Source organism: Macaca fascicularis, chromosome 19 (assembly GCF_037993035.2).
Source record: "Macaca fascicularis isolate 582-1 chromosome 19, T2T-MFA8v1.1".
NCBI classification, from domain to species: domain Eukaryota; kingdom Metazoa; phylum Chordata; class Mammalia; order Primates; family Cercopithecidae; genus Macaca; species Macaca fascicularis.
In genome coordinates, this window is record NC_088393.1 from 65711975 (window position 1) to 65724444 (window position 12470).

The following is a 12470-nucleotide window of genomic DNA, read 5'->3' on the forward strand; positions in this document are numbered from 1 at the left end:
TTTATTCCTCATTGTTTAGGATTTTCTTTTTATTATCAAATCTCTACTATAGAAACACTGAAGAAAATGGAAAAAAAAAATCACTGGCGAGGCAGCATAAAATGGTGGCTGAAAACAAGAACTCTGGAGCCAAACAATCTCAGCTCTACTCCCTTACTAGTTGTGCCCCTTAGGTAGGATCCTTCAACATCTCTGCTTCGGCTTACCCATTTGTAAAACTGGGGTAACAGTATCTATCTCATAGAGTTAAGGGGACTAAACAAGTTAACACTTGGAAAGCATTTAAAATAAAGCCCAGCACATAATTGTTATATGTATTTGTAAAACTTTTTTAAAATCTCAAATTAACTGGGTTAATTTTTCCATGGATCTTTCAGGTCTTTATCCATACACATTTTTTAGATCTGTTACAGTAAATATGTATATACAATTCTGTATCCTTTTTATTCCTTTGTTATGTATACTGATGCAGTGTCCATAATTATAATTTATAGTGATTGCCTAAAACAAAATACAAACTAATTGCCCAACAATGCAGTGATGAGTAACAATGGACGCTGACACACTGGGCTAAGGATCACTTTCTGTCCAGCAACATCAGTCTCATACTCCTAGGCAATAACTTTTCTACCATTAGTCATCTCATTCATTAATTTTCTCTAAGGAGGTTAATCAACAGTAAATACCCCATTCAATACTATTATTTTTCTTACATTCAGATTCAGCATTTCATATTCTACTCCTGAGCACCTAGACCCTCCCCTTATAACAAAAAAATCTGCATTTCTACAATTATGCACAAAATGTTATTGTAAAGTTTTCCATCCAATACTCCAGCTTGATGCAAAACAGTGTATTTCCAGTCAAAAACTTTTCTCTGCATAAGGTTTTTCCCTTAGCAATTCACACCAATCTAGGTGAGAGCTCTTGCTAAAAGATGCCTCATTCCCCACAGTCACGGTTCTCAAGTATGAATTACTGGTAGACCGTAAGGGGAGTTTAGTTTTCTTCATTGTAATTATGATTTTGAATAAGGGCTACATAACTGCTGAAAGCTTTTCCCTATTCTTTTACTTCACGGGGTTTCTTCTAAGATAGATACTTTCTAGTAAATAATGCGGGAGAAGTCTTACTGAACTCTTAATGAAAAATGTCCCCTCTTGATTATGTTTATAGAGTTTTCCTCAATGTGTTGTCAAAATGTATGATAAACAAAAAACTCGCAAATTCAATTCAGTTTCTCTTCACTGTGATTTCTCTGGTGTTGAAGAAGGGCTGAGTGACCACTAAAGGCTTTTCCACATTCACTGCATATAAAGCGCTTCTCTCCACTATGCATTCTCTGATGAATAATAAGGGAAGAATTCTTACAAAATGCTTTCTCACAATGATTACATTTGTAGGGCTTTTCTCCAGTATGGTTTCTTAGGTGTACAATAAGGGATGAACTCTCATTAAATGCTTTCCCACATTCATTACACCTGTATGGTTTCTCTCCAGTATGAGTTCTCCGGTGTGCAATGAGGTGAGAACTACAGTTAAAGGATCTTTCACATTGATTACATTTATAGGGTTTCTCACCAGTGTGAATTCTCCGATGAGCAACAAGGTGACAGCTTTGACTGAAGGATTTTCCACATTTATTGCATTCATAGGGTTTTTCTCCAGTATGAGTCCTTTGATGTCTAACAAGGTGAGCCATTTGGCTACAGGATTTTCCACATTTATTACATTCATAGGGCTTAATTCCAGAATGAATTATCTCATGTTTAGTGAGGGCTGAGCGTTCTCTGAAAGCTTTGCCACATTCCTGACAGTTATACGGTTTCTCTCCCGTGTGAGTTCTCTGATGGGCAATAAGATGGGAGCTCCAGCTGAAGGATTTTCCACATTCAGTACATTTATATGGTTTTGCTCCAGAATGAGTTCTTTCATGTTTACTAAGGGCTGAGTAGTCCCTAAAAGCTTTTTCACATTCATCACATTTAAAGGGTTTCTCTCCAGTATGCATTCTCATATGGGCAATAAGATGGGAGCTCCAGCTGAATGATTTCCCACATTCAGTACATTCAAAAGGTTTCTCTCCTGTATGAGTCCTCTGATGTCCAATAAGATGAGAGTTCCAGTTGAAAGATTTCCCACACTCATTGCAAACATAAGGTTTTTCTCCTGTATGAATTCTCTTATGTACAATAAGATGAGAATTCCAGCTGAAGGCTTTTCCACATTTATTACATTCATAGGGTTTTATTCCAGTGTGAGTCCGTTCATGTTTAGTAAGGGCTGAACGATTCCTAAAAACTTTTCCACATTTATCACATTCATAGGGTTTTTCTCCAGGATGAGTTTTCTTATGCTGAATAAGGTAAGAGCTCCAGATGAAAGACGTCCCACATTCATTGTAGTCATAGGGTTTCTCTGCAGTGTAAGTGCTTGTATGCTGAGTAAGGAATGAATCATACCCAAATACTTTCTCCCATTCATTGTATTTATATGCTTTCTCTACAGTACCAATTTTTTGATGTTCCATAAAGGATGAGAAATAAAAGATATTCTCATATTCTTTGTAATTATACTGGTTTTCTCCAACATGAAGCCTTGGGTGTTCATTAAATGATGGGCTCTGGTTAAAGATTTGATGGCATTCCTTATATTCATAGAGTTTTTCTCCTGTGTGAATTCCTTTATGATCACCAAAACGTATTATATGATTGAAAGATTTAACAGCATCAGTACATTTGAAAAGATTATCTCCAGTTTGTATTCTTGAAGGGTAAATAGGTTGAATTGACTGATAAAGAGTTTTGTCATAATCATTATTTTCACAGGTAACCTTATCTGCATACATTATGGCTGAGTCACATCTCCAACTTTCAGCATGCGTATCAGGCTGATAGAAATGTTCTATCTGAGAAACTCTCTGAGATGGAACAAAGTTTAAGTTCTGGCTAAACTCTGCCCCAAGTTCACAGAATTCAGAGCTTCTCTGGGATAGTACTTGCTTTTGCATGAAGACCATCTGCCTCATAGCTGTACTCTGGTTCACGTGATACATTTCTAATTGGTCTTTACATCCCAAAACTTCTAACCTGGAGAACCAAGGATCATCCCATATATATCTTTCCAACTTCATGCCATGGGATTGTTCTTCCTCAAAAATGCTCTGTGCTGGGATCAATGCTTTGCTTTCAAGATTTCTCATCCATTCTGAAACAGACAGAAAAAAAGCTATGAGAGCATAGAGAAAGATATTAGAATAAAGTGGGAATGGTGAGATTTACTGTCCATATTATCAAAAAGACAAGTATAAGTTTATTTTCAAGACCAGACTTAGAACTCAGAGAAAGATCATAATAGGGAAAAGAATAGTGAAAAGTAAACAACAGTTAACCAGAATAAAGTGTGTACTGAAAACTAATGAAACCATTTAAAAGTACTTTCCATGAAAAGGAAGACCAGGATAAGAATGTGCAAGAAAGAGGCTGGGCGCGGTGGCTCACCCAGTGCTGTAATCTCAGCACTTTGGAAGGCCGAGGCAGGCAGATCATGAGGTCAGGAGATAGAGACCATCCTGCCTAGCACAGTGAAACCCTGTTTCTACTAAAAATACAAAAAATTAGCCAGGTGTGGTGGCAGGCGCCTGTAGTCCCAGCTGCTCAGGAGGCTGAGGCAGGAGAATGGCGTGAACCCGGGTGGCGGAGCTTGCAGTTAGCCAAGATTGCGCCACTGCACTCCAGCTGGGTGACAGAGCGGTACTCCATCTCAAAAAAAAAAAAAAAAAAAAAAAAAAAAAAAAAAAAAGAACATGTAAGAAAGAGTTAACTCTGCAGGCCCGACATGCTCAAACCTTGCAAAGGTGGCCTGTTTCCTAACTGGCCCTTAGCCAACTCCTGGGAATTAAGATCTTGGAATGTTCTAACTAGTAAGAGTGTTTTGCATGCTCAAGGTATTGAAGCACATTTACCAATTTCTTCAGATATGTGTGCAAACAATGTCGTTCATAGTGATCACCTGCTTTCCCTCTGGGTGGTCTGGAGTTTCAGCGATTGCAGTGAGTCATGCAGGCACTGTGTGCCTGTACAAACAACCTCTCAATAAACACACTGGACTCCTAGACTCAGGCAAGTTTCCTAGTAGACATTTCACGTGTGTTGTCACAACTCCTTGCTGGAGGAATTAAGTGTGCCCCATGTATGCTACTGGAAGCTTGCACCTGGTCTAACCCCATGCACCTTTTTCCTTTGCTGATGTTGCTTTATATTCACTGTAATAAACCATAATCCTGAGTATAATCACTTCTGAGTCCTATAAGTCCTCATAGTGAATCAGTGAACCTGGGGTGGTCTTGAAGATCCCTGACAAAAGGACACAGTGAATGTTATTAAGGTTAAAAAAGAAAAAAAGAGAATAAAGCCTTTCATCTTAACAAAAGGTAGGTAGGTGAGCACACAAGGCCTTTAGCAAGTAATGTTTACATCATGAGTGCTCTAATTCACTTCTGTGTCATAATGTCCTTCTACTCCCATATCTTGACAAATGCAGAAAAAAGGAGGAGAGGGGTGTTAAGAGAGTATCACCAAGTGAGGCTTCAAGCCAGGCTGTTACCTATGACAAAATGCTATCACATTGTTTCCTGTGTCACAGAATCCAGTCAATCACACAAGATCCACCAACCCAAAGGGCAAACATCATCACAGTTTATGGATACCCCTAAAGTTACACTTCTATCCACCACAGAATATTTTTAGAGCAATGATAGATGGACTAGGAAGACAGCATAGTGTAAAAAAACAGACACAGGCGTTACATATAGGTTACACAGGCTAACCTATATTTGAACAATGGCCCTGCTGCTATCCTTAGAGAACTTTTCTGATAACTAACGAGACTCAGAATCCAGCCAAACTCCTGGTAAGTTTAATACACAGGAGCTGCCTATTGTCACTGCTGAAGTATCAGTTCTCTAACAACCAAAGGAGGCTATATTAGTTTCTTTCTGCTATTGTAACAAATTACCACATATTTAGTGACTTAAGATAATACAAATTTATGATCTTACCATTCTGGAAGTCAGAAGTCCCAAACGGCTTTCACTGAACTACAATGGAGTTATCGGCTGGGTTGTGCTCCCTCCAGGAGCTCTAAGGAATCCACCATATCCTTGCCCTTTCCATCTTCTAGAAGCTGCCCAAATTCCTTGGTTCACAGCTCCTTCCTCCATCTGCAAAGCTCGTCACTCTGACCTCTGCTTCTGTCATCACTTCCTCTCCCTGTGTCTCTGACCCTCCTACCGCAATCTTGTAAAAGGACCCTTGTGAGTACAGTTAGAATCCACTCAGACAATCCAGGATAATCTCCCCACAGCAAGATCCTTAATTTATTCTCATCTGAAGGTCCCTTTTGCCACACAAGGTGCACTATTCACAAATTCTGGAGATTAGGATGCAGATATCTTTGTAGGGGAAGTCATTATCCAGATTGCCACAGGGTCTAAAGTCCCAGGCAAGTCCCAACAAGAACTAGACCCTGTCCTCTCTCTCTGCTTCTTTTTCTCTCTTTACTGTATGTAATTTTCCCCCTTTTACCACCCAAGTCCATTATTTTTTGTTCAATTTTTTTGAGACAGGGTCTCACTCAGGCATCATAGCTCACTGTAATCTCAAATTACTGGGCTCAGGCGATCCTCCCACCTCAGCCTTCCGAGTAACGGGACTACAGGCGTGCATCCTGTACACATAACCATGCCTGGCTAAATGTTTTTAATTTTTTTGTAGTGACAGGGTTCTGCCATGTTGCCCAGCATGGTCTCAAATTCCTGGGCTGAAATAATCCTCCCACCTTGGCCTCCCAAAGCTCTGGGATTACAAATGTGAGCCCCCATCCTGGCCCCCACGACCATTATAACAGAGGGTCTACTCTGCACAACTGGCATTTATTATCAACTTCAAGCTCAGCTCTTAAAAGTTACTGAATTATCTTCATACAGATTTTAAATCCTTCCAGTAAAAGCTTTTACAAATGGAAGCTGACCAATTCCCTGACCAAATGAAAGACCAACTGAAAGACCAAATGAACAGCTCTTATCCAACTTTATACTCACTCAGTACTTGTAGTCTACTGAGTTTCCAGTACCAGGGACGAGGCAAGAAAGTATGGTCTCCCTGGAAGTCAGAATCTATGTGATGAGAGGTCATACCAAACAGTGACGAATATATATGAAATATCACTCTGAGGCTGGGCGCAGTAGCTCATGCCTGTAATCCCAGCACTTTGGGAAGCTGAGGCAGGTGGATTACCTGAGGTCAGGAGTTCAGGACCAGCCTGGCCAACATGGTAAAACCCCATCTCTACTAAAACAATACAAAAAAATTAGCCGGGCGTGGTGGCAGGCGCTTGTAATCCTAGCTACTCGGGAGGCTGAGATAGGAGAATTGCTTGAACCCAGAAGGTGGAGGTTGCAGTGAGCTAAGATCATGCCACTGCACTCCAGCCTGAGCAACAAGGGCGAAACTCCATCTCAAAAAAAAAAAAAAAAAAAAAAAAAAGAAACATCACTCTGAGATAGTGGGGTTATAGAATAGATGCTAAGTGGGTAGGAGATCAAAAAAGGAGATCAGCACTAACTGAAGTGATTGAGGATGGTTCACACAAAAGAAACAACATGAGCTCAGCCTTGAAGCACGACCTGGGTACAGAATGACTAGTCACTCTGCATGAGCAGAGGCATGCATGGCCTGACCAGTGTGTAAGGAGGAAGATAAGGATACCTACTGAATAAACTCCAGGAACTATTCAGGAAATGAGAGAAACAATAGAAAAAATAGAAGGTCTTGAAATTCAGTTGTTTTGTTAAAAGGCAATTAGAATCACTCTAGGTTTACTGACAGGGACCTCATAATGAAGAATTTCAGGGATATAAACCCAGAAATAACACCTGAAGTGGCTAACAAGAAGTGAGAATTTCCTCATCAACTTGGGCCGGAATTTTATGAGAAAGGGGCCGGACTGAGAGTGATGATGGAAGCTGAATGACATAACTAACATTTCAGAGGAAGAAAATCTTGGGAGTTAGAAGGGAGATTACTTCTTGGTGAGGAAAGAGTAGGAAGTCAAGATGACTTCTTAATCTCCAGCTTAGGGGACATGAAGAAATACATCTCAGGGAGATGGGAAAACATCTAGAAAGAGGAGACAAGATTACTGGTTCTATCGGCTGTGATCAAGGAGACAGCTGAGATGCTTTGTAAAGGGGAAAGGTGTAAGGACAGAGGTGCTGGAATTGTAGGGCTCTGGATGGTAATTAAGGATGGGCAGCACCGAAGGCAGAAGAATTAAAGCTCCTGGAATTCATGAGCTCTTAGGGGAAAGTTTCCAATTTGAATAGAAAACAACTGGCGAGATTCTCCACCAAAGTCCCCTCCATTAGAGTGGGTGGAAGATAATCCAACTTCAGGACTCAAGAAGAGACTGTGGCACACTGCCAAAAACAGTAAGATAAAGACAATGTGTATAATATTCCTACTGGTGAAAACGTGAAAAGTAACACAAATTCCTACATGCTTGTAGTTGCATAAGGAAACTCTGTTATGCACATAACAGAAATTACTAAAAGTGATTACCTGGGGCAGAATGTCAGTGAAAATGGCAAAGTAAAGACATCTAAAATTTCAACACTCTGTAAAACCAACTAAAAAACTGGCAAAACTGTCAGAAGGCAATTTTTTCAAAATTCTGTAAATTAACCAAAGCCTTGCAGCAACCAGGAAACATTTATTCCAGAAAAGTAAATTTTAATAAGAATAGTAAGCTATATGGTGTTTTAACTTACCCTGGTCCCATCTCTGGCTCAGTAACAGCCTTTGAAAATGACAGCTCCCACTGCTGGTACTTCAGTGAGCAGAACAAAGCTGGAGCTTTTTCAAAGCCTCAATCCCAAAGAACAATCATTACTAGACCTGCCTAGTGGCTCCCTGGAAGACTCCACCGGAAAAGCTGGTCTTTATTTTGCCTGACACAGAACTCTCATAGTGTTAAAAAGCCTCCAGGGAGGACGTACTTTTCTAACATTTACAGGCAATGTTTTAAAGTCACCATTGGCCGGGCGCGGTGGCTCAAGCCTGTAATCCCAGCACTTTGGGAGGCCGAGATGGGCGGATCACGAGGTCAGGAGATCGAGACCATCCTGGCTAACACGGTGAAACACCGTCTCTACTAAGAAATACAAAAAATAGCCGGGCGAGGTGGCAGCGCCTGTAGTCCCAGCTACTCGGGAGGCTGAGGCCGGAGAATGGCGTGAACCCGGGAGGCGGAGCTTGCAGTGAGCTGAGATCCGGCCACTACACTCCAGCCTGGGCTACAGAGCGAGACTCCGTCTCAAAAATAAATAAATAAATAAATAAATAAATAAAAATAAAGTCACCATTGCCCAAGGTGATGGCGAACAGGTGGGGCCCAAAATACAGGAGTCAAAAAGATAGAATGAAAGAACTGAGGAATGAGATGTCTATAGGGACTCTGAGAAGCTCCAACCTAGAAGGCTACATGCATACACATAATAATTAAACTAGGGCCGGGCGCAGCTCACGCCTGTCATCCCAGCACTTTGGGAGGCCGAGGTGGGCAGATCACAAGGTCAGAAGATCGAGACCATCCTGGCTAACACAGTGAAACCCCGTCTCTACTAAAAATACAAAAAAAAAAAAAAAAAAAAGCAGTCCGGCGTGGTGGTGGGTGCCTGTAATCCCAGCTACTCGGGAGGCTGAGGCAGGAGAATCGCTTGAACCCAGGAAGCAGAGGTTGCAGTGAGCCAAGACTGCGTCACTGCACTCCAGCCTAGGGGACACAGTGGACTCCGTCTCAAAAACAAAAACAAACAAACAAAAAAAAGAATTCTACACTCAGTAAAATTATCCTTCAAAAATGAAGGAGAAATCAAGAGATTTCCAGATAAACAAAACGCCACAGTTTGCTGTTAGCAAACCTGTCCTATAGGAAATGCTGGCTGGGGATAGTGCCTCATGCCTGTAATCCCAGCACTTTGAGATGCTGAGGCGGGGGCATCACTCGAGCTCAGGAGTTCAAGACCAGCCTAGGCAACATAGTGAGGCGTCGTCGTGTGCACCTATAGTCCCAGCTACTCAGGAGGCTGAGATGGGAGGATCACTTGAGCCTAGAAAGTTGAGACTACAGTGAGCCATGATCATGTCACTGCACTCCAGCCTGGGCAACAGAGTGGAAATGCTAAAATGAGTCCCTCATGCTGAAATGAAAGAACATTCAACAGTAACTCTAAATAAAAAACATCAATAAAGGCAGCTACATAAGTATGAAAAGACAATATAAATACAATTCTTGTTTCTAGCTCCTTTTCTTAGTCTGTTAGAAGACAACTGCATAAAGCAATAATTATAAATCTATATTCATGAATACACAATGTATAAAGATGTAATCTGTGACAAAACAGCATAAAAGGAGGAGGACAGAGCTATACAGAAACAAAGTTTTGATATACTATTAATATTAAACTAGTATTAATCCAAACTACATTGTCATAAATCAAGATGTCAATTGTAAGGCCAGGCGCTGTGGCTCACACCTATAATCTCAGCACTTTGGGAGGCCAAGGCAGGAGGGTTGCTTATGCACAGGAGTTCAAGACTAGCCTAGGCAATACAGTGAGACCTCGTCTCTACAAAAAAAAAATTTTTTTTTTAATTAACTGAGCATGACGGTGCATGGCTGTAGTCCCAGCTACCCAGGAGGCTGCGGTGGGAGGACTGCCTAAGCTTGCAATGCAGAGGTTGCAGTAAGTCAAGATTGTGCTACTGCACTCCAGTCTGGGCAGAAGAGCAAGACCTTGTCTCAAAAGATGTTAATTGTAATCCCCAGGGCAACTATCAAGAAAAAAACTCAAGTTTTCTTTTTTTTTTTTTTTGAGACAGAGTCTCACATTCTCGCCCAGGCTAGAGTGCAGTGGTGTGATCTCGGTTCACTGCAAGCTCTGCCTCTCGGGTTCATGCTGTTCTCCTGCCTCAGCCCCCCAAGTAGCTGGGACTACAGGCGCCTGCCACCACGCCCGGCTAATTGTTTATATTTTTAGTAGAGACAGGGTTTCACCGTGTTAGCCAGGATGGTCTCAATCTCCTGACCTTGTGATCCGCCCACCTCGGCCTCCCAAAGTGCTGGGATTACAGGTGTGTGAGCCACCGTGCCCGGCCAAAATAACTCAAGATTTTATAGTAAAAGAAAAGTGGTTACCTGTGTGTATGCCTCTGTGTATCTCTGTTTTGGGGGAATAACAGTAATGTGACTAAGAACAAGGAGTATAAATGAATTATTTTTGGTGTTGTTTTTGAGACAGGGTCTTGCTCTGTTACTCAGGCTGGAGTGCAATGGTGAAATCACAGCTCACTACAGCCTCAACATCCCAGGCTCAAGCAATCTTCACCTCAGCCCCCTGAGTAGCTGGAACCACAGACATGCACCACAAAGCCCAGCTAGTTTTTTTAATAAAGGAGTTTTTTTTTTTTTTAGCTTACACATTTTAAGTAGCTTTCAGGTATTTGAACATTACCTATATTTTAAAAATCTATTTTGTTTGGTATCCAAGAAGATCTTAGTAAGAAAGAACAAAAGCCCAAGCCGGGCACCGTGGCTCATACTGTAATCCCAGCACTTTGCGAGGCTGAGGTGGGTGGATTACTTGAGATCAGGAGTTCGAGACCAGCCTGGCCAACATTGTGAAACTCTGTCTCTACTAAAAATACAAAAAACAGCCAGGCATAGTGGCGGGTGCCTGTAATCCCAGCTACTCAGTAGGCTGAGGCTGGAGAATCGCTTGAACCCGGGATGCGGAGGTTGCAGTGAGCAGAGATCGCGCTACTCACTCCAGCCTGAGCGACAGAGCGAGACTCTGTCCCAAAACAAACAAACCAAAAAGCCCAAAAAACCTATTTTTTTTAAAGAAGTATCTGTAGTTATAGGTTACAAGTTTGGCAACAGAGGGAATAAGGAAAACATTTTAAGTAGCTACATGGATGAGAGGTAACGTTAGAAGAAGGGACCGCAGAAAAGAGGACCATCAAGAGAGCCGCCAGTGAGGGAGGGAAACTGCAGCACATGAAAATGGCTATCTTATTAGGATGGTGATGCTTCTTTGCTCTAAATCAAAAGCAGCAAGAGAAGAAAGCTCTTTAGAGGGAATTCTAAATATATCTGAGGAAGGTAACTCTTCATGGCCTTATTCCATTTCTTTTTTTTTTGAGACGGAGTCTCGCTCTGTCACCCAGGCTGGAATGCAGTGGCCGGATCTCAGTTCACTGCAAGCTCTGCCTCCCGGGTTCACGCCATTCTCCTGCCTCAGCCTCCCAAGCAGCTGGGACTACAGACCACCTCGCCCGGCTAGTTTTTTGTATTTTTTAGTAGAGACGAGGTTTCACCGTGTTCACCAGGATGGTCTCGATCTCCTGACCTCGTGATCCACTCGTCCCGGCCTCCCAAAGTGCTGGGATTACAGGCTTGAGCCACCGCGCCCGGCCTCCATTTCTTAACAAAGAGGGCCTGGGGGGAATTCCGTTCCTTGTTCAGCCTGGGCTCTGCCCTCACCTGGACAAGTGCGTTGAGGACATGCCTGCTCCACCGACCATGGCTCTTCTCCTTGCTCCAACAGGGAGATGACCTCAGGCTTGGCAATCTGATTTCCTGTGCGTGGAGGAAAAGCATGGAACTCGTGTCATGAGGCGTTGGGACAGCTAAAGAAAGCTTCTCTTGCTTATTCCTCCCTGTGACTTCTCAACCTGGGCAGAATACGCAAGGTCCTTCCCACTCCGTGCTCTGTAAGCATTAGGAGTTTTGTCCCCGAACCTCAGGGCCCAAGATCATGTCAGCTCTTCTGAGACACCACCCTCGCCCCTGCAAGGAGCTTCTAAACATGGAGCAGCTGAAGGCATTACCATGGGAACAGCTTCGTTTACTTGGGCAGCACCTGCCTTACCCACAGAGAGCAGGTGCCCATAGGTCTCCAGCATCACATCGCGGTACAGAGTCCTCTGAACAAGGTCCAGCTGCCCCCACTCTTCTTGGGTGAAGTCCACGGCCACATCCTTGAAGGTCACTGGTTCCTAAAAGAACACAAATGTTCCTTCTCAGCCTGTGACCACCGCCTCCAATATTTCTAGGGATGGAGTGAGGCTGACAGCCCTGGGGAGAGAAGACAGGATATAGAGAAACTGTCCTGGTTATTCACGAGTCTGACTAATGTGAGGCAGGGCTCATTGAGGACCACCCAAGACCCCATCTTTGGTATATACTCTTAGGGAATTAGATACCTGGGCCCACAAGAACCACAGCAAAGCTGAGCAGGTCTCTTCGAAGACTCTTGCCAAATTCCAGCACACTGGCTATGTCCCCCACCTTGGCAATGCCCCTCTTCTGGAAAGGCAGTCATGTAATAAGGCCTGGACCGGTGCGGC

At 42.8% G+C, this 12470-nt stretch overlaps 1 protein-coding gene across 3 annotated transcripts in view; it reads right to left on the minus strand.

Annotated features, from left to right (window-relative positions):
• Nucleotides 1-12470, minus strand: part of ZNF606 (zinc finger protein 606) — a 25946-nt gene continuing 13476 nt past the window's right edge. For 2 of the 3 annotated variants that reach the window (XM_015441010.4, XM_005590563.5), the window contains 3 exons: nt 11993-12119; nt 11605-11700; nt 1-3207 (listed from right to left, as the gene is read on the minus strand). In XM_015441010.4, the coding sequence (XP_015296496.2) occupies nt 1229-3207; nt 11605-11700; nt 11993-12026 (2109 nt within the window). In that variant the 5' untranslated portion in view covers nt 12027-12119 and the 3' untranslated portion in view covers nt 1-1228. Of the gene's footprint in view, nt 3208-7828; nt 7943-11604; nt 11701-11992; nt 12120-12470 lie in introns of those variants that run through there. The other variant, XM_074024987.1, reaches the window with a different exon arrangement.